The sequence below is a fragment of the Podospora bellae-mahoneyi genome (assembly GCF_035222275.1).
Source record: "Podospora bellae-mahoneyi strain CBS 112042 chromosome 1 map unlocalized CBS112042p_1, whole genome shotgun sequence".
NCBI lineage: Eukaryota > Fungi > Ascomycota > Sordariomycetes > Sordariales > Podosporaceae > Podospora > Podospora bellae-mahoneyi.
The window spans coordinates 3,698,073-3,719,821 of NW_026946359.1; the positions used below are offsets into that span (position 1 = coordinate 3,698,073).

Consider the following 21,749-nt stretch of genomic DNA (forward strand, 5'->3'; position numbering starts at 1 on the left):
CAAGAACTACACGAAGGCCTGGGGGCAGCTTCAAGGTTTTATTGGGATGGTCAAGAATGTAGCTACCGACGCGGAGACGTCACATAAGCAGATTCATGACAGGTTTTCACGCTCTCCTGGGTCGTATCATCGGTTCAATGTACCGGATGGTGCCAAGGAGGTTGAGCTGGATGAATATAAGAAGATTCCACAGCTCAAGGCCTTGACTAGGGATTACCTCGGTGGGGATAGTGTAGGTCGACAAATACGTGAGGTGGTGGAGGGCTTGGGGGCTCGTGGCAGGTGCAAGCATGGGTTGACTTTGGGCCATGCCTGTAAGAAGCAACCGACTCACAAACTAGGTCTTGTTTGGGTATGCCAACAATGTTCCAGACTCTCCGGACAGTGACCAGCTATTTCTCTCAGACAGATCCAAGGCGATGGGAATACCGAGCAGCTTCTTCATAGGGAGACAAGATGTGCTGAACAAAATCGATCAAGTGTTTTGCGAGCGCGACACAGGAGGAGTTCCAAGGAGGGAATTTCTTCTGTGGGGGATAGGAGGCGTTCGGAAAAGTAAAGTTGCCCTCAAGGCGGCAGAGAACCTGGATGGAAGGTGGGCACAGTTTCCATTACTTATGTCCCTGGGCCGGTTACTGACAAAACCAAGATTCAAATATATCTTTTACGTCGATGGGTCAGAAAGATCTACGATTATTCATTCGTACGCCGAAATTTCTAAACGATACAACTTGGGCGGTACAATCCAGAAACAATGTTCCACATGGCACTAGAATGGATGGGGTGCTTGGCAGACGAATGGCTCTTGATTTTCGACGACGCCGGTTTCATACCGGGCAGAGGAAAGGGCAACATCATCTACACATCACGCTTCAATGGCCTTGAGCACAACTTCCCGGCACACCTTGTCTACCACGTTGAACCTCTGGCCGGGAGGGACGCCGTTGAACTTCTTTTGGAAGCTTCTGGTCTCTTGGATGTGACATCTGATTCAGACGAGGCTGGCCCTACGGTCCCGACACGACGAGCTCCAACAGGCGAGGAAACAGCTCTGACAAATGAAATTGTTCATGAGCTTAGCTGCATGCCTCTGTCTGCGTCGACAAAGCGGCTGCAGCTATCAGAGAGAGAGGAATGGAACTGAATGTATATCTCAAGGAGTTGCGTACACAAAAGGTTCGAGTCGCTACAGACCCCCGCTTCAAGGACACAAGTGTTGAGACTCAAGCAGCGTACGCAACTCTAGAGCTATCCTACGACCAGATCACAGCCATCCGTCATCGTGCCGGGAGAAGCGAAGAAGGACGCGCGGCACTCTTCGCCATGAAGGTCTTGAGCTTGTTGTCGTGCTATCACTATCAAGGATTTTCAACGGAAATTCTAACGAGGGCGGTGTTGAATCGGCGGAATTGCAATGCCGACCTTTCTTACCCCTTGAAGCGCATTTTTCAAACCCCAGACAAAGGTTGGGATGATATGATGCAAGAGGACGGAGAAGGGGGCTGGGAGGTTCTGTTCTTTGCCCACAGGCTTCAAGTCTTGCGACGTTACTCCTTGGTCAGGCTGGCTCCTGACCGCCTCACCCTGTCCATGCATACCCTGGTTCATACTTGGGCTCAGCAAAGGATGGATCCAGAAGCTCGTGCTGAGGTTTGCTGGCTGGCAGGGGTTTTGCTCAGCGATGCAATGACACCATCCTTGATTTTGAAGAACCGGAGGTATGCTATCGGTCTGGCACCTCACATCGACTGTTGTTTCGCCATCGTACCAAAGACCCGGGATACTATCGAGGAGCACGATAATGCCCGTGTCCTTGGTCTCAAGCGCGGCGATGTGGTAGTTGGCCCTAAAAACATATCGTACCCAGTGGACGAGTACTACAATGCCCACCTTTTGTTCAGACTCGGGTGGTTTTACAGTGCTGTACAGCAGTTCAAATAGGCTGAATATTGCTGGAAGACCTGCCTTCGGCTTTTCAAGTATCAGGAAGATCCGTTTGGATGGGGTGCTATAAATACACTGACGCACCTGGCTACACTTTACCACGAGCATGGGTTTCTGGGCGAGGCAGAAGCGATGCATTGGGAGGCCATCGGCAGACTGGAGGTGAGAAAGCGAGAACGAGAACAGTACCTTCTGAAGGAACTAGAAAAGCGGGAGTTCGAAGAGGAGAAGGCCAGTGTTTCAGCACCGCAACGAGGGAGATTGCTGAAGACAGCCCTCGAGAAGACTACCCCGCAGCTTTTTTCCGCCCTTTCTTCTAAGGAGATGGAAGCCAGAATATTCCAGACGTTCACTGCAACTGTCTTCAACCCTCTCGGTCGCCACAGGCCCGTAACCAACAGACGGAGTCCCATTGGGGCAGAGGTGGAAGTTCACGAATCTACCGACACTGCTGAAGATGCTGTGGCCACTGTCAGAAAGAAAAAACGCGCTGAAGAGACGGACTCTCTTGATGATCTCGAGGCTGAAATTCTCCTCAGGCACGGAAGGCTAGCAAGGGTACTAAAAGACAAAGGCAGAAACAAGAATGCAAAGAACTTGTTGAACTGGGTCGTCCAAAAATGCCAAGAGGAACTGGTCGAGGACTCCCCCGAGCTTCTGAGACTTCAGAATGAGGCGAAGGCGATGACTGAGCCAAAGGACATGGACTGGTTCAAGAGACGCGTGGACATGATGAACGAATCCGACACCGACCAAAGCCTCGCCTTCCTCCAAACTGACGCGATTTACGAGCTGTTCGATCATTGGTGCTGGTCGATGTACTTCGCCGGCCGGTATTCTATGGCGATCGATATGTACAAGAAATTCATCCCTAGGGCCGTGGATGTATATGGATATCACGACCCGAAAGTCCTGAAGATGATGCGGCGAATGGCGGAGGCGGCCTGGTCTGCCGACAGGCTGGATGATGCCGTGTTCATTGCCGAGCAATGTCTCTTGCGGGCAGAAGATGTTTACCAGCCGTCACATATGGAGGTGATACTGGCCACGGAGCTAGTTGCCAAAGCCCTTGGTAAGCAAAGACCTGGAAGTGACAAGGAGGTGGAGGATGTTTTTGGGCTTGCTCTGAACCGGGCGCAGTCCAGTCTTCCGAAGAATCACCCCGTCATTGAACGAATCAAGATAGAGTTTGATTCTTTCAAGCACCCACAGGAGCCTTCATACCTGACAGGTGCTAAGAGCCTGGAAGAGAGGTGGCTTGATCTCAAGGCTGATGTGAAGGCTCACTTTGCGGAGCTTGGAATGCTCGACGAGTACGCCTTAAGACTTTATGATTTCAAGGGCCTACAGCAATGGAGATCCGAAGAGGAGTACCAGCGAAGATTGAGCAAGTTTTCGGTGCTGGCGTGTGCTCCTGGGAAGCTATTATGCATCAAAAAGCCGGTAATCGAAGGGCTATCCACCACCATAACGAGAAACGACCATGGAATTCAGCCTGAGGGAGGAGCCTCTCGGAAATCATCGACATCAAAGGGAAGGGTGTCGATAGGGGCGACAACGATTTCAATGCTGCGAACACGCCGATTAGTGTATAGCATAGTTTGAGGGTTCTCATTTCTTTTGCATTTCAGTTTATGCACAGCATGGGCTCATGAGAAACACAATATCATTTTTATTGCACACATCTCAGACCACACATTATCTGATCACAATGATTTACACATTATTCAAGGATCATTTTAGCGGCCCCCTTTTACAACCCCTATCAGCCTTAGTTTTGTATACGGCCACAGTCTAGCCGCACTGTACGGGCTGCACCCAACCGGGCGCTTAAACATGACTTCGCCATTGGAGGGCATCCATCGCCAAGGGCTAAGCATGCTGAGCCACCTCAGACAACAAAGGCACACAGCTACCTCGCTTTGTACAAATCTACCACGCTGCTGCCCTCAGTGAAAATGGCTTCCCCGGAAACTTAGTGTTAACACCCGATCAACTGGCACTTGGGTCTCAAATTTGATCACGGGTCTAATGTGCCAAGTCTCCCAATGGCAACAGACGATGAAGCAATCAATCTGCTGTCTTTTGGTAAGATAAAGCATCTGTGTCAGAATGGTGAGGGTAAGAGAACTAACATCATACAGATGGCGGAGGTGTCCGAGGTGTCACATCACTGCTTATTATCCACGAAATCATGATCAAGATCAAGGAAAGACACGGATTAGCTGAAATACCCAAGCCTTGCGATGTCTTCCACATGATAGCCGGGACCAGCACGGGAGGGCGAGTACTCGATCCAGCATGATAGTCTCTCTACAACTAACACCTGACCCAGCCTCATTGCCATCATGCTCGGCCGGCTTCGAATGTCCACCGAGGAAGCCTTACGCCAGTACGACGTCTGTGCCGAGAATATCTTCTCGTCCAAGAAGTGGGCGAACGTCACAGAAAAGTTTCGTAGCACCCCAATGATAAATATTATCCAGAAACTCGTGGCGGAGAAAGACATGGGGGAAATGATGCGCGATCCTGCAAAGCCAGCAAAGGGTAAGGCGATGGTTTGTGCTATGCCGCGGAAGAGGGCGAATCCGAAGAATGTTCGGCGGATTCGCTCCTTTTCACCAGAAAAGGATAATTGGTAAGCTTTGTGGTGTTTAAAGTTTGGTTACCTGAATCGGGTGCGCTGACATTCTGGAATTGAATAGGGACAAAAATGTGAAGATATGGGAGGCTGCCAGGGCCACAACGGCTGCTACCTTTTACTTCAAACCACAACCACTCACAGTCTCAACACCTCAGGGTGGCTCGAAAATCGAAGACTACATTGACGCTGCCTTCGGTGTTAATAACCCTACCAATGAGCTCATCAAGGAAGCGGTTGCCGAATTTGGGCCCAGTCGACGGCTTGGTTGCTTGATCAGCATTGGGACTGGGACTAAACAGGAGCGTGTAATTTCCAGAGCTGCAAGTGGGTTGAGGAACGTCTGTGATATGTGGGGGAGTATATTTGATGTCGGGATGGCCATGAAGGACATGGTTACCAATGCCGAACTCGTGCATATCGACCTGGAAATGCGACTGAGACGAAAACCGGATGCCTACTTTCGCTTCAACGTTCCTCTTGCGGCAGACAAAGTCAGTCTGGCCCAGTATGGCAAGATGGGAAAGCTCAAATCGATGACCGCTAAGTACCTCTGCGAACCGGAGGTTGTTGGCAACATTGAGAGGGTGGCTGATATTTTGGAAACCGAGAATGCTGAACACCACCTGAACCTCGGAGCTCTATGTGAGTAGAAGGAGGTTGCTCTGAAGAATTCATTGCTGACGGGAGCCATAGCTGAACCTAGCGAACCAAGGCCTGACGAAAACCTAAAAGCAAACCTGATGGGTGAGGCAAGCCGGTACTTCACGGGAAGAAACCACATCATGGGGATACTGAATACATTCTTCTCCGATCGAGAAGGCGAGACCGTTCCTCGAAGGGAGTTCTGCCTCCATGGCCTTGGCGGTGTTGGGAAAACACAGATTGCGTTGAAGGCAGCCAACATATTCCGTCATGGGGATCCCGAGCTCGGCTTACCGAGGAAGCGAAGGTTCCCGCATATTCTATATGTGGACGGCACCGACAGGATAACCATCAGCCAAAGTTATGCAAGCATTGCAAGAGATGAATTTGGCATCGAGACCGGTGGCAACTTTGAACAGTTGATGAGACAAGCTCTTCAGAAAATGGAACGGCTTGACGAGGATTGGTTTCTGATTTACGACAACTGCAACCAGGAAGACCGCCGAGAGTTGCTACCAAAGGGGGACACAGGCAATGTTCTATTCACCACGAGAAACCGGGTGGTGCGACAGCAGATGCGAGAGGAATGTGTCTATGATGTCGAGGTGTTGGAGGAACTGGACGCTATCCGGCTTCTCCTGACAGCCTCGGGATCAAAATTCGCTGATCTGAACGCATGGGACCAGTCAATAGGCAAGGAAATCGTCGAGGAACTTGGCTATCTGCCCCTCGCCATCGACCAGGCAGCTGCGTACATCAGAGAAGCTCCATGTCCCCTTGATGGCTACCTGGAAGTATTCCGCAAGCAAAGAGTCGAACTACTCCGAAACCCAAAGTTCAAAGGCTCGCTCGCACAGAACCAGGCCGTTTACACAACATTCGAAGCATCTTACAAGGCTATTGCCCAGCTTGAATGGCGCAACAAGAACGCTCTGGGCAGAAATGCTGGTCTCGCTCTTAGAGCGCTCGATCTAATATGCTTTTGGCACAACGAAAATATCCCAGTCGACGCTGCTTGGTGGGGAGGTTCATCGTGGGAGAACCGAGACGATATGGATAACGACAAGCCTGCGCTTGAAGAGCATTTACGACAACTCACGGGTGACCGAACGATGACTTGGCAGAAGTTCTTCTTCCAGTTGCGTGAAGATGGGGGTGATGAATTCCCAAGCGCCCTCGAAATCCTCGAACGATATTCGATCATCACACTGAAGGAAGAGAGGTATGCGTCAATGCACGTTTTAGTGCACTCCTGGGCACGAGATCGGATGAAGGAGGAATACAGAGCACAACAAGCCTTGGTGTCGAAAGTCCTACTGTTGGATTCCATCGGAGACACCGTCAAAACTACTTTCGGACGGATTTACCTCCACTCGGTCTACCCGCATGTTCGGGCGTGTCTCAAATACTCTAAATGGGGCGCCAAAGCGATCCACCTACCATATGAGCTTTTCTTGAGAACCAAGTATGCATTCATTCTCACCTTTCAGAAGCGATTTGGTGAGGCCGAAGCCGAATACCTCCGCATCATTCACTTGAGCAAAATCTACATTGGGCCTACTACTTGGGCGGTTCAGAGACCCCTCCGCGATCTGGGGAAACTCTATCATGAGATGGGTCGCTTGGGCGAAGCTGAGCTGACGTATCTGGAATGCATCGATCGCTGTATCTGGGAGAAGAAATCGAAGGCAATAGAAGCAGAGCAGCGTGCGAAAGCACAGCTTGCGGAGCTCAAGCCTACCCCGAGGCGCAAGAAACCCAAGAAGGACGGATTGGATGAGGATAGGCCGCCAACACCCCCACCGCTCAGCGAAGAGGAGATGGCCCAGAAAGCTCGCTGGTTCGTGCCCGAATGGCGTAACACGTGTTGTTGGCAGCTTCGGATTTCCCACGTCGAAGAGTGCCTCGCCAGGCTGTATTACGACCAGGCAAACAATGAAGATGATCTTGTATACTCACAAGATTTCATGACGAGAGCGCTGGATCGACGGAAGAAGGTCCTCCACCCCGAAAATATGGAACTCTGGAGGACGGAAGATGAATATCGAAGGCGTACCCAGCTTCGCGATGGCCTCTATTGGCTACTTCGGCTCGAAGCAGCAACGAACACCTTCATATCTGAGGGGGAGGAAGTCAATTTTCTTACCGGAGACTATCGGGCCCGTCTTATCCAGACCACAGCCAACAGCATGGTTGCTATGCGACGATTTGTCAAGTATTACAAAGGTGACGATTATCGGCCTGACTTGGATTCTCTCTGGGAGGATGCTTACAAATTCTACGAGCTTATACTCTGGGACGGACTTATCAAGATATTTGGAGAGTCTGACTACAGGTGCCTCGACGTGATGCGGTGGATGGTTGAGTGCCTGATAGGCTTGAAAAGATTTGAAGAAGCGGAAGCGCTCGCCAGAAGGTGCTTGACGTCGAGCATTGTGGGCTATGGCGAATGCCACCAGGAGACGATTCTGTCCCTGGAGAAGTTGCACGATGCTATCAAAGGCCGCCTGGGAGGCTACGATCTCGAGTCGATTTATGTTATCAAGGAGGCTGCGTACAGGTCAGACGCGGTTTTCGGAGTGGAGCATCGGATCACGAAGCGAACAACTAAGACTGCCGTCCACGCCATGAGAAACTACCAGGCCGATCTTTCTGATTGGGTACCCATGCACCAGAACATCTTGGCCGATGCGCACTGGGAGTACGGGGTGGTCGAAGACTGGGAGATGAGAAGCAAGCTACTGGGCGAACGCGCATACTACCGCGAAGTGTCGTACACATTACCCGACCCAGCGCTTGACGCAGAGCTTCGGAAGATGCCAGAAGCAAGGGCAAATCCGGTTTTGGAAGAGACAATAGTGGAGGATGAGCCAGAGACGGCACCAGCAACATATTTTGACTCGGGACAGGTTGATTCCACATTTAATGCGATCACTGGCACAAGCAAACCATCGCGAGGCACTTCGAAATCATTTGACCCACGAGACAAATACGATGCACTCGGTAAATCGCGGTGGCCATTGCCTTTACTTCGCCTTGAAGAGGAGCCATATACATCAGATAGCAGCGACGGGGATCCCGGAAGAAGTGGTGCGGACGATGTCAAGGGAAACCCGGTGGCAAGATAGATATATATACAGGCTTCAAAGTTGGATACTAGTACAGATGTCGTTCATCACAAATTAGAGAATCCCATTCCATCATTCATGCCTACGACTCATCTCCCTCCGTCCCCCTCTTTTGTATCGCCTGCATAAGCTCATACAACTGTCCAATTTGCTCGTCTGTTTAATCAAGTCAGCATTTCTCTGTAAACAACCCCCTTCCCCCCCCCAACCAACCAACGAACAAAAAAAAACAAAAACATACCACTCATCTTCTGAATCTTTCCCTCATCCAGCTTCTCGCCCCTCCAAGCATCACCCTCAATCTTTTGAGCATACAACTGCCACTCAGTCAAGAATCCGATCTATATGTTTTTCACACAACGTCAGTGGTTCAAATGCTCTCACCACCATCAAGCGCATCACGCTCCCCCCCCCTTTTTCAAATCATCGGACCCCCCTTTCACGGAAACACGCTTGCTCCCCCCTCATCATTCTCCTTCCCACCATGCCCCCTCTATCCCACCTACATATAAGGCCAAAATCGAACTCACCAAATGAACCGGATTCTCCACGCTCCTGTGCGCCCTAAACTCCGCCTTGACATACTCATCCCCCAGCAACCTCATTTCCGCAGGCAAGTGCTTCCTGTGTGCCCTCAGCAGCCTCCGGTAGAGATAAATCGGCGGCAGGAGCGCCATCGGCGTTGGCTTTAGGCTGTTCCCCGATTGCATGGCTGCTGCCATGAGAGCTCGTGCTGTTGATCTCATTGTTCGGCGAGTCACCCAAACAGTTTTGTCCCGGTGTTATGATTTGTCGGTTTTCTCGTGACGATGAATTTCTGAAGTCTATTTCTCTTGTTTGTTGATAATTTGTGTCAAAGTCTCCACCGGTCGGCTGGTTTCTTCAACGTCACCATATCCAATTCGAAAGAAGTTGAAAAGCTGCCGAGTTGGTGGTTAGCTGGAGAGGTAGGACTCCACACAGTGTCCGTGGGTCGGCGCTCGAACGGTGTGCTTGTGGAAAATCAGGGGCTCAGGGGTGATGTAAAACGTGACTGCAATGTTGGCAATCTGAGTTGGGCTTTTATGTTTCGTAAGAATGCAGCGACATTCACTAATAGGATTTATAGCGCTTACACACATGCATTATGCAGCCAATACGTAGAACCATGCCTCTTTTTGGTGTATTGTAGGCCTTATGATACGTCTTCCACTATCTAAGTAGGGCCTCCTTCCTGCCAAAAAATGTCTTCACCCTGACCTGTCCACCGCTTCCACTATCCACAGAGCCTCTATAGCGCTCACTTTCTTGGCATAATTCTTCTGGGTATACACATGTTCCAAAAACATAATCGCCTCCTTCTTCTGTCCATGGAGGACACTAGCTGGGTGAACAGCCACCACATGCTTGCCATGGGCCGTCACGTAACTGTTATCAGGCGCCAGGATCGCCGTCTTGAGCGCAAAACCTTTGAGAAAACACTTGAGAATAGTAGCAGACTTTTCCGGTGTGACGGGGTAGAACGGCTGAGGGTCTGCGGGTGGCTGTTCCATCATCTTTTGCTTGACGCAAAGTTGCCTCAGCTGTTTCCGAATGTTCATGGCTTGCTTCATATTCCGTGTGTTGATTTTCCTGTCCTTGCACCATCGAACTCTGTCGGCATTCTCGGCGCTGTATTTCTGGATGGTGGTGAGGTACGTGATAAGATCACCTTCTCTCCTCCGCAACTCTTTCCTGAATTCCTCAGCTTCCTCTTTGGTCTCCTCAGACTGAATTTGAAGGAAAATATCGTCGCCCGCTGTGATGCAAGAGATGATGTCGATGACCTCTAGGATACAGTCATATTTTGGCGTTGCTGATGCGATCAGAACACGAGCATATGGTGGTGGGACGGGGAACATGACCATCTTGCGCCCGACATCCGTGATGGACCCGTCATCTGCCAGCGCGCCAAGAATATGGAGGTGAAGCAACGCCTTTTCCACCGACTCGAATTCTGGAGGGTCCATGAGGGGGAAGGCGAGCACATCATCAATCCCTCTCGCTTTCATGGTCAGCACAGCGTTGAGTACATCCGTCCGGAGAATTTCGGGGAGATCTGTCTTCTCAAGTGATTCGTAAGTCTCTTCTGTGTAGAGTCTGAAGCACTTTCCAGGGCCTTCTCTGCCAGCACGACCAGTTCTCTGGATGGCTGAAGATTTGGATATTGGTTTGGCCAGAAGAGACTCCATTCCCAAGCGAGGCCTGTATTGTTTTACCTTGGCCTTGCCACAGTCAACAACAAACCGAACGCCGGGTACCGTGACGGATGTTTCGGCAATGTTTGTGGCCAAAACAATCTTCCTGGTGTTCTTGTCCTTGGTGGGTTGGAATGCTTTGTGCTGCGCTTCCATGGATAGTTGGCCGAAAAGAGGGAAGACTGCAATCTTAGGGACGCCTACTGGCAAGGTTTCCGCATGTTCTTCGATCAAGCGCTGGGCAGCTTCGATCTCCTCTTGACCAGTGAGGAAGGCTAGGATATCCTTCCTGCCATGTTTGTCGAAAAGGGACTCCTGCTTGTGAATCTTGAATAGTGTGCTCAGGAGGGCTTCTTGGATATCCGGGACTGGTTTTGGCGTATGCGTGATCTCAACTGGAAACTGACGGCCTTCGATCTGGAGGAAATCCACGGAAGTTTTGGGTCTTGTCGCAAGAGGGACAGATTCTTCAGACCCTTCCGGATCGACGTCGGAAAAGAACTTCTTGATGCTGCCGACATTCGCCGTAGCACTCATGATGACGACTTTGAGCGGGATGCCGCCGCGACCAGCCTTGTCGCCAGAGAGGATCTGCTTCAGAAAACCAGATAGCAGATCAACATCGACGCTACGCTCGTGGATTTCATCCACGATGATTGCGCTGTACTGTCGGAGGTGCGGGTCGCGAAGAAGCTCTTGAAGCAGCATGCCTTCTGTGACATACTTGATCTTGGCGCCTTTCGGAACGCGGTGGTCGAAACGAACTGAATAGCCAACAATGCCGTCCGAAAGTGGGCCGTGTCTCTCCGTGTCCTTCTTCTTCCCCGGGATGTTGGCCTCCTTGGCCACGCGGTGCGCCAAGGTGGTTGCAGCGACTCGACGTGGTTGCGTGACTGCGATCATACCTCCCACAGCCATTTCCTGCACGCCACCATCACCCTTGACTTTGACCTTCTTCCTCTGACACCAGTCCTCTTGGATCAGAAATTGGGGCACCTGGGTACTCTTTCCGGAACCCGTCTCACCGACAAGAACCAAGACATCGTTTTGACGCAGCCTTTGTCGAATATCATCTTGCCATGACCAAAGCGGGAGTGCTTGACGAGCGTCGAAATATTTTGGGTTGCCGACTGGTTTCAAACGCCCGCCTGCCTTGGGGTCTTTGCTTGTTGTCGATATTCCTTCCTTTGAGTCTGATAGGCCCTCATTTATTGTCGACGCGCCCTCTTTCGCTAATGTAAGGGCTTCAGTTGAAGATTGCGAGGCCTCGAGCTTGGGCCTTTTCGTCAAATAGCCACTCAAGTCAAGGACCTTTCCCCCCACACGAATACCGTCGCCATCGTTCTTCCTTTTCTTGGCCATTTGGTCGGGTGAGTTGAGGTTGTCTGGGAGAGAGTTTGTGAGCAAAGTCCTACAAATTCCTACTTGAAGAAAGGCCAACCAGTTGGTTGAGAGAGTGGGGCACACTCTTCAAACTGCGAATAAACGGCAAGAGGTCCGAGCGCGCTTTGCTAAGGGAATTCCAACCATCTGCCAACCAGTTCAAATATCAAGGCCTACTTGCCAGTATAAACACCAGGAAATTGGGCCAAGTCTATATTGATTTGATATATTCGTTAATCGCTCATGAAACCACAATCGTTTCTCACTTGTTTTTATACCCGAGCTGTGGCGGTGATGAGGCTGATGGCCGTGCGAGTAAGCGGGAAGAGGTTGTAAAGATCTTGACGGCCATCCTGCCCAAAGGAAAATATGCACTTCGACAAGGCACACACCAAAACACGGCTAGAAGATGAAGACGAGAAAAACCAGTATGCAGTGAGGGTATGTATACCAATGTAAAATCCTAGTGAGCGATTCTAGCACACGGCACAACATATCGCATGACACATCACATCCCACCCCATATGATAGCTAGCACTGACAGTCAAACATAGCTTTATGTTTCCAAATACATCAACTTTACACCCATCATCTGAGAGGGTATCGTGCAGTGTTTCCATGGGATACAGGCTTTTAAATGTCGCGCAAGCACTGGGTGCCATAGATATACCCATTGAAGCATTTCATCCATGTGGCGCGTGTGTTGTGGCAGATTGATTAACTGGCAGGTTCTCGCACGAACCTCTACTTCAGCCGTTTGGTTTGAACCATATATTGAAGAAGTAGCGATCCTGGAGGTAACTAAACCAACGAGACCCCGAAAACGCACCTGCTCAATTGCTCAGCATGATAATGAGCATGTGCTGGCAACTGGACAGCAGACACACAAATACCTATGGCCCCCGGCGCACATGTTCAGGTACTGAGAACCTCCTAGTTGGGATAGAAACACCAAGTTGCAATTGGATAAATAAATACCAAGATTTGACATCACGATGCTGTCATGGTCTAGTGTTGACTGTAGGAACATAGTTACCTGGGTATTCACCAAACACCAAGAATGCACGACTAGCATGGAGCTTGAAACCACGAATGAAACCAATCAGAAAATAAACAGCTGCTGAGGATAATGAGCTATGTACATGTAATAGCACCAACACAAACCACCCAGAAACAACCAACATTATCTCTTCACCACTCACCAACACTAGATCCCATTCTTGACTTTCATACGATGATCGTTGCTCCTGATATCCTCGTGAGCTCTCGAAACCTGTAACGAGATAGTCAGCTTTACCATGCATAAAACAGTTAAATCATAAGAGTTACTTACGTTCTCTCCAATGACTCCGGTCTGCTTGACTTGGTGATCTAGCACCGCGGCCTGCGCCAGAGCCATCTTCTTGAGTAAAAGCGCATCTTGCCCAAGAGAAGCGATATCATCCTCAATTCTCTCGTTGAGTGTCTCTTGCTCCTCATCAGAGTCATCATAGATGTACTTTGACTTGTCGACAACTCTTTTGCCAAGCAGCTGCTGGCGCTTCTGATCCGGAATGATGCCCTGGTTGTTCCACTTGTACTCCTGCCTTCGCAACTCCTCTTTCTCGAGTTGCCGCTCGCGCTCTGATATCTCCTTTCTCATCTCACGCTCAGCAAGTTTCCCCTTGCTGTTCGCGAAAACATTGAAGAGCGATGAGTTGGCGGCGTCGAGATTGTCAAGGTTTGCTTTAGCGAGCCTGCTCTGATGTTCTGTGACTCTTTGTTAGCAGCGGAGGAGCTTAGAGGAGTATCAAGGAACCTACGGGATTCAGAAATCTGCTGTTCGACCTTGTTGAGAATCTGTCCATCTCTGTAAAGTATCTCGTCTATATCCCTCATTCTCTCCAATCCTTCAGCCATCTTCTGCCGAGACCGCGCCGTGCTCGCAGCTGTATCTCGAAGAGTATCAACAATTTTACCCTTCGTCACTCGTGCCTGCGCCTCATCTTTCTCCTCGGCCGTCAACTCTTCGTAGTTCTCGGGTAAGGTGTAATCCTTGGGGGGCGCTTGTTGCGGTGAATAACCATCGTACAGTTGTGCGCGATTGTTGTCAAAACCGCCGTATCCCCCTTGTCTTGGAGGCGGAGCTTGAGCGTTGTTGTTCTGGCCATAACCGGCAGCGTTATCGTATCTGTTGCTGCCATACCCGCTGGGAGCGCCAGGCCGATCATTCCCATATCCTATCGAAGGGCTGGATGCAGCCGAATCATATCTCTTCTTGTTGTCTGCAAAGGCGGCATCATTCTGAGCGGAGTAAGGCGGTGGGGCGGAGCTTCCAGGACGAGGACCAGATGGTAAGCCGCCGCCCATGCCACCGGGACGAGGACCGGACGGCAGTCCTGAAGGGACTCCGCGATTTCCGCCGTACGCAGGAGCGGACGAGTATGTGTCGCTGGACGGCGGTTGTTGCGCATAAGGGTTCACAGGTGTCTCGTTGGGCTTGTCTTTATCCGACTTGCTGCGGAATAGAGAGCTGAACTTGCCCATGATGGGATGCTGTGAATGGGTTAGTACAATAAACAAGACAAAAGGTTGAGTCGTCTGATGACAACGAGATGGTAAAACAGGTGTTGACAAGATGAAAAGGAAGGAAAGTATGTGATGTTAGGTGTTCAGGGGGCGTTTTGGCGTAAAGACCCCCTAACAGCTGGCGGGGCTTTGGGTGGAGCTCTGCAGCGGCGGGACGGTGGGACCCAGACGAGCTTGTGTCTTGAGACTGTTCCAGGCTGTGACCTATTCGGTATAAGAGGAAAGCCCCTGCCTCGCAATGCTGACGACCACTTGCTTGACCGCAGTTAAGCAGTTGGGGGTCGCTGGCCTTATCAACCGCCGGATCGTGACCGCCATGCAGCCACTTGGCGCTCCGCCACCAGGGATGATGCTTCAAAAGAAGGCTTCTGGGAAATCCATTTTCAGCTTGTTTCTTTTCTTACCTTGTCAACCGCAGACTCCATCTTGACTTCGTGTTCATCGTCTGTTTCTTGGTCTCCTTTGAAACAGCCTGACATCCACCTCCAAAACCCACGTTTCTTTCGCCTCTTCTCTGGTTGGGTTGGAGTCCGCTTCCACTCTTCCTGCAAATATGTGGGCTCTGCAAATTGCGAACCGCTGAGTTTCTCAGGGTCCTGTATCCCGCTGGATTGATGCAGGTCCAGTGGTTGGGGGCGCCGACGTTGCGACTGGTCCACTGCCATCTTGGCTTCGGGCTGGGGGTTTCGTCCGCTCCTATCGCTGTCGCTGGGGGGTTTGCTGGAATTGCTGTTATCACTGCCCAGTGGTTCGCTGGAATAACTGGAATCGCTGCCTCGTGGCGAGAGGGGCTCCAGCTGGAGTTCTTTGATCAGCGAAGGATCCATGATGGTTCTAGATTGACGATTGACTGTTCATGGAACAAGCTGAGCGAAGTGGCTTCTCAATACAATGAAAGCCGTTCATTGAGAGAGGGTGGTGGCTCGCAAGAACAACGAAAAGTCCAGCTGATAAGAAGAAAGTAGGACAGTACCTCAATTCAGTCGCCTTTTGAGCCTGAACAAAGGTACTGCCGTAATACGGAGCTAACGGAGAACAGGCCTTGTCACCTGGTCTCTGTTGCTGGCGACTGTCCAGTCACAGCGCGAATGCCATCCCAGGCCGCTTGCTCATTGACTGCACTTGGACCTTACATAAGTCCCCCAAATCTTGATGTGTCACTTTCGTCGGTGTGAGAGTCACCTTTTTTTTTTTTTTTGTTGACGACAAATTCAAGGTGTTTGATAAGAACACCTGAATTGATTCATCCCCTCCCATTGTTGACAATACATCGAGTCACGAGGATCTTTATAACCCACTATCAAAATGTTTTCTTCTATTTAGATCGCCGTGATTCCCTTGCAGGCGCAGTCGAGTCCTCGTCCTTCAAGCCCTTTGCCTTAACATTGACCTGAAGCACGCATCTTCCGAGTTCAAGATGACACCACGAATACACCTACACCTACACCTACACCGAATATATTTACTAGAAATGTCGATCAACCATACAATAGCATATCTACTCACCTAAGCACGTCTAACTCGCAGCATTTCACAATAGCCACCTACAGATCTTACAAGGAATCGCCCCTAAAACCCAGCTCCAATGTCTGTCTTTACTTTCGACCCTCTAGGGTCCGATCCAGCACGAGCGTCCTCTCCATGGCTTAAACCAACCGATCCTCACAAGAAGTCTAGTCTCGCTGCGGATCATCCGCCAACGCGGAAAGGAACCATTGGGTCAGGCCTGTTATCAGACTACGGCGTCACCAAACTGGAGCCAGAGCCGCAAGAAGGCCCAACCGAGTACAAACTGCACCTCCTGCTGAGGTCTCGGAGGAGATATGAGCATATCAGCACCGCAACACGAATATCTGGCTCCATCAACCGCCCTTCAGTCGAATCCAGAACTTCCAAGCCAGCACCAGCCCTCCCAGGCTGTTCCACCACTGCACAAACTCGACAGGACCGCCTCGAGCACCTCACTACTCAGCTGCTATGGAGGCTGCAACAGTCGTGTCCGTATCACTCTGGAACTGCCACCACAGTCCCGGTGATACCGCAGCTCCCTGACGAGAACTTCGTTCGGGACGCCCCGATCAAGCTGGGAAAACTGTTGCCGGGCCTGGAAGCTTCGAGAGGAGCTCTGTACGAGATCGGAGTTGCAGATGATGGCACGCTTGCTGGTCTCACCAAGGATGAGCTTGACGAAAGTCTCAACACACTTCGCATCATGGCTGCCAGCTTGGGATGCAACATGAAGGTGCTCCGCAAGGTTGCGGTTGGTGACTGCGAATGGATTGACTCATCCGACTCTGAAGAAGGGTCGTGCTCAGGACCAAAAGGTCAACGGCGACAAGCCAGGTTGTGGGTGGCCGAGGCCCTGGTTACACCCAATCTTCGACCTAGAGATGCCAGTCATACAGGTGCGGCACGGTCAACCGGGCTCCCTGACCCAACACACGGCCCGCTATCTACGGACCAGCTGCGTGTCACACTTACAGGGCCGACGACCTCTGGAAAATCAACACTTCTCGGCGCTCTCTCGACCGGGACGTTGGATAATGGGCGTGGGAAAGGTCGGCTTGGGTTGCTCAAGCACCTGCATGAGGTGGCCTCGGGTATCACGTCCTCTGTCACTCAGGAGCTTGTGGGATATGATGGTGACAGGATTGTCCACTATGGCCATCAAGAAGTTGAGTCCTGGATTGACATTCACAACTACACCAAATCAGGGCGGCTTGTCTATCTGGTGGACTCTGCAGGACACCCAAAATACCGGCGTACTATTCTTCGAGGCATTGTAGGATGGGCACCGCACTGGACTCTTCTCTGCATAGCAGCCAACAATTACGACATCCCCACGCTTGTTGAGCCCGCAGCGGATGCCTATGGCCCTGAACAGAGCATGGAATTGGCATCAGCCCACCTCGACCTCTGTCTACGGCTTCGGCTTCCCTTGGTTGTGGTTATGACAAAACTGGATTTGGCAAGCGTAACCATCAAGAAAACTCTCAGCAGGATCTTGTCAAGCATCAAAAAGGCCGGCCGAGTCCCCATGTTAGTCAAAAGTGGACCAGCAGGGCATACCGACCTCAGCATTGTCTCGGATCAAGACGCAGCTCTCATCAAAGACGTTGCCGAAGCGCTTCGTTCAAACGACGACCCATCGGCCATCGTCCCTATCGTCCTCACCAGCGCAGTAGACGGCCGAGGAATCGGCACACTCCACGCCTTACTCCGGAGCCTACCTGTCCCCCCTACCCCAACGTCACACGACTACATCGGTGCAGCCTTGAACCCGGAACAGCCCGCCTGCCTGTTCCATGTCGAAGATAAATACAGCCTCCCCGCCTCCTGCGCTCTTGCCACCAGCGACGCGGATCAGCAAACCGATCTAGGAACGGTAGTCGCGGGGTATCTAAGGTTTGGCAGCCTGTCGATCGGGGATAAGGTCGTGGTTGGCCCTTTTCCTTCCGAGGATGCTGCCGGCTCACCACCGCGTGACCAGTCCCCGGCGGGAAGTTATGGGCTTTCTTTGTCGCATCCGTCGTCTAATGAGCTGAGCCGGATCGCTGCTAGGAATGCGGTTTCTGCTTCGGCGATTAAAGGGGAGTGGCACGCTGCGAGTATTGTCAGCATTCATAACTTGAGGCTGCCGGTGCAGACGCTTGAGGCGGGGCAGGTTGGGTCTATTGGGATTATTTTTGATCAGGTCAGGGGTGAGGATGGCGGGGTTCCTATGGGGACGCCGAGGTTGAGGAAGGGGATGGTGTTGGCGGTGCCGAGCCAGCATATGGTTTCTTCTGGGCTGTCGCTTCAGGCTGTTAGTGGGTTGACGGCAGTGTTTGACGGTGATAATGCTTCTGTTAGCGAGCTGACGGTGGGGAGTTTGGTGAATATCTATGTTGCTAGTGTGAGGACCGCGGCGAGGGTGTCACGGGTGTCGAGAGTGCAAGCTCCAGGAAGGAGCGACGAGGGGAGATCGCCAACGGATGATATGGATGACGTATTTGGCCTGGGGGAAGATGACAACGCCGCTCAGCAAGGGCAGTCGGAGGTGGGGGTTTGGGTTGAGAATGGGGAGGTGGAGGTTCAGCTGGATTTGATGAATACACGGGAGTGGGTTGAGCTTGGGAGTAAGATTTTGGTGCTGGAGGGGAGGAATAGGGATCGGTCGGGACTGGAGGGGTTCGTAGGGAAGGTGGTTGAGATTTCGGAGTGATGTAGGAGATGGAGTAGGGGGTTTGCTGAGATTTTGGATATTCGTGTCGGGCTATCTGGTTTTTTGGCTTGCTTGTTTTGGATGATGATTTGGTTTTTCTTTTTTGGAGGAGAGGTCATTGGTATGGCAGATTTGGTTACTATATATGTCTAGAGTAGTGTATACATTTATATTGTTGTTGTTTTGAGATTTCATTTTCCAGCCGTTGGCGAGGAGGATTGTGGTTCACAAGAACGAGAAGCAGACACCACATTTTCATATTTTGGATATATCATAGATGAATTAAAACTATAAAAAACATGACGACTTTCTCACCCGTATACCAGTTTAATCTAGCGCAAGAAGCCATATGAGAAAGTTGTGTAAGTACCTGGGAAAAGAGAGGTTAAAAAGGCCAAAAACATACAACACCGAGGATTCCACAGTGGTCACCCACCTGAGTACTAGTTCGGCGTTCAGTTATTTGACGAGGGCAGAGCAGACGGGATGCCGTATTTTCAACTGACTATGGTCGTATGTGATGGTTGACGTAGAAAACAACCATTATAACTTCCGAAAGTCTTGTGGTGCTGGATTCTGAACGTAGTAGAAGCTATCACGGCTTTCGGGACCGTGGGGGGCGATGAAAACGGTTCGAGGAAACTCCCTATAGTAGGAAGAAAATAAACGTGTTGCATCATAACACCTACCTATTTATTGCCTTTTGACTTTCCTTTATATATTTATCCACTCGAGACTCGAGCAGCAGCAATCTAACAAAAGCAAAACCATTATCAGAGCCTTGATTCCCAAATAGGAGAAAACACACATACACACACTGACAAAAAAAAAGAAAAAAGTTCACCAGCCTACACAGAAGTGTAGGCCAGCTACGAGAAACCTTGTTCTTACCTTGCTTGACGACTGCTCGACTCCCCACATATGCGAGCAACGCCGATGGCAGTGGGGCAGTACAGCCAGAGAACAATCGTTTTTCTCCCCCGCTCGAGGAATTGAACTCCAGTGCTGTGCCACAGGGGTTTTGCACGCTGACATTTGCGTCAATCAGATGTAGCAAGAGAATTTTTGACCCCCCTTCTTGTGGCCGGGAGGGCAAGGGAAAGGCGGGTTTATATAGCTCTCTGTTGCCAAGCGGAATGGAAACTGGCAACACATTGTACTCAAGGTATACAGCTCTGCATATATACACCTAGGGTTGACAGTCACGTCTACTCATGAGCAGCAACCCTCTCCCCCACCCAAGCCCTCAGCTCCTCGGGTCCCATCGTCACCCTCTTCCTCGACCCAGTAACAGCAGATATGTCAACACTGAGAGATTTACCCTCCACCTCTGAAGCCCCAATAGTAACCACCACACTCACTCCCGCACTAACAGCCTCTGCCTTCTTGACAGCAATCGGTCTCGCGCTGGTATCAAGATCAACCGCAAAATGCGTCGGAGTAACATCCCCATCCGCGATCCCCAACAACCTCTCCCTCACCCGAGTAGCCCACTCCACCACCGGCTCGGTATCATTCAAAGTAATAATCTTGATCTGATTTGGGTTCAGCCACAACGGGTACTTCCCATCATAGTGCTCAATCAACAACGCCATCAACCTCTCCACAGACCCCAGCACCGCCCGGTGTATCATCACCGGTCTCACCGGCCCAAAGCTCGCCAGCAACTCCGGGTCAGTAGTCGTCTCCCCCTTTTGTTCCAGCTCCGGCGCGGGAGCGATATACTCCAACTCAAACCTCTTAGGCAGCTGGAAATCAAGTTGTATCGTCGCAGTCTGGTGCTCCTTCCCATGACTATCCCTCAAGACAATATCAATCTTTGGTCCATAAAATGCCCCATCTCCCTCATTAACCGTCCAGTCCGTCCCGCTCTTGTCCAACGCCCTTTTCAAGGCATTCTCTGCATTTTCCCAATCTTCCAGTGAACCAATGTATTGTTCTGGTCGGGTAGACAACGCCAACCGATATGGCCCCAATCCAAGGGTGGCATAAGTATGTTTGACAAACTCCAGCGACTTTTTAATCTCCTCCTCTATTTGAACGGGACGACAGAAAATATGCCCATCATCCTGGTGGAACCTCCTCACACGAGTGAGGCCGGTGAGGGAGCCCGTGTTTTCGTTTCGGTGGAGAGGGGAGAAGTCGGCGTAGCGGATGGGGAGGTCGCGAAAGGAGCGTTTCTGACTGGAAAAGATGAGGCAGTGGCCGGGGCAGTTCATGGGTTTGAGGCCGTATTCGCGGTCGGTTTCTTCGGTTTCTTCGGGGGATGCGTGGCGGGCGCCGGTGACGGTGTACATGTCCTGGGCATAGTTTTCGAGGTGGCCCGACTTGGCCCAGAGGTCTTTTTTGTAGATGAGGGGGGTGATTACTTCTTCGAAGCCGTAGCGGACGTATTGGTTGCGGAGGAAGGAGACGAGGCGGTTGAAGATGCGGGTGCCCGAGGGGAGGAAGAAGGCGGAGCCGGGGGAGTAGATGGAGGTGGTGAAGAGTTTTTGGTGGAGGCCGAGGGTTCGGTGGTCTGGGGGTGTTTTTTCTGGTGCTGGTGGTGGTGGTGGTGGTGTTTTCTTGGATGGTTTGTTGGATGGTGGGGTGGTGATTTGGCTGGCAGCGGGGGTGGTAGCTTCACATGTCGAGCAGCTTCGGAGCTGGAGCTGGAGCTGGAGCTGTCGGGTGGGTAGTGGTGCTTTTTGTGATGGTCTGAGGTTCCTCGTTAGGGAATGGATTGGCCATCTGGCTACCCTCTGTGGAAGCATCTTGCCGGCCGGGCGACCGTTTTACTCCAACAAGGCTTTGACGTCGTCTCGACTTCTGCTCACTCGACGACGGAACAATTCGAAATGCCCAGATTGGCGCTTGGGTTTTCGAGATGCACAGGCCACCTCGTCGATCACGGTGGATAACTGGCGGCGGGTCATTCCTCTGTTGGCTAGCCCACCCCCCGGAAGCTAGGGATTTATGGGGATGCTGCAGGGGTGACCTGGCGTGGCAGTGGAGAAGCGAGACAGCGCATCCATCCAAAT

The 21,749-nt window shown here is 51.3% G+C and overlaps 5 protein-coding genes across 5 annotated transcripts; 2 read left to right on the forward strand and 3 right to left on the reverse strand.

Annotated features, from left to right (window-relative positions):
- Positions 1 to 3,992: 3,992 nt before the first annotated feature.
- Positions 3,993 to 8,358, forward strand: QC761_0012500 (uncharacterized protein; the record flags this gene model as incomplete). The annotated part of the gene is made up of 5 exons (XM_062871940.1): positions 3,993 to 4,032; positions 4,089 to 4,227; positions 4,280 to 4,582; positions 4,650 to 5,230; positions 5,282 to 8,358. The coding sequence occupies 5 exons, from the start codon at positions 3,993 to 3,995 to the stop codon at positions 8,356 to 8,358; spliced, it is 4,140 nt and encodes a 1,379-aa protein (XP_062737548.1).
- An 82-nt stretch (positions 8,359 to 8,440) lies between these two features.
- On the reverse strand, positions 8,441 to 9,104 carry ACU17 (Bifunctional NAD(P)H-hydrate repair enzyme; the record flags this gene model as incomplete). Its single annotated transcript, XM_062871941.1, has 3 exons — positions 8,441 to 8,514; positions 8,600 to 8,699; positions 8,889 to 9,104. The coding sequence occupies 3 exons, from the start codon at positions 9,102 to 9,104 to the stop codon at positions 8,441 to 8,443; spliced, it is 390 nt and encodes a 129-aa protein (XP_062737549.1).
- A 483-nt stretch (positions 9,105 to 9,587) lies between these two features.
- On the reverse strand, positions 9,588 to 15,352 carry prh1 (Salivary acidic proline-rich phosphoprotein 1/2; the record flags this gene model as incomplete). Its single annotated transcript, XM_062871942.1, has 5 exons — positions 9,588 to 11,959; positions 13,191 to 13,230; positions 13,291 to 13,706; positions 13,760 to 14,492; positions 14,930 to 15,352. 5 exons carry the CDS (start codon positions 15,350 to 15,352, stop codon positions 9,588 to 9,590), a joined length of 3,984 nt encoding a protein of 1,327 aa, XP_062737550.1.
- Positions 15,353 to 16,110: 758 nt separating this feature from the next.
- QC761_111420 (uncharacterized protein) lies at positions 16,111 to 18,729 on the forward strand (the record flags this gene model as incomplete). Its single annotated transcript, XM_062874425.1, has 1 exon — positions 16,111 to 18,729. One exon carries the CDS (start codon positions 16,111 to 16,113, stop codon positions 18,727 to 18,729), a length of 2,619 nt encoding a protein of 872 aa, XP_062737551.1.
- Positions 18,730 to 19,937: 1,208 nt separating this feature from the next.
- MST1 (threonyl-tRNA synthetase) lies at positions 19,938 to 21,482 on the reverse strand (the record flags this gene model as incomplete). Its single annotated transcript, XM_062874426.1, has 1 exon — positions 19,938 to 21,482. One exon carries the CDS (start codon positions 21,480 to 21,482, stop codon positions 19,938 to 19,940), a length of 1,545 nt encoding a protein of 514 aa, XP_062737552.1.
- Positions 21,483 to 21,749: the final 267 nt, after the last annotated feature.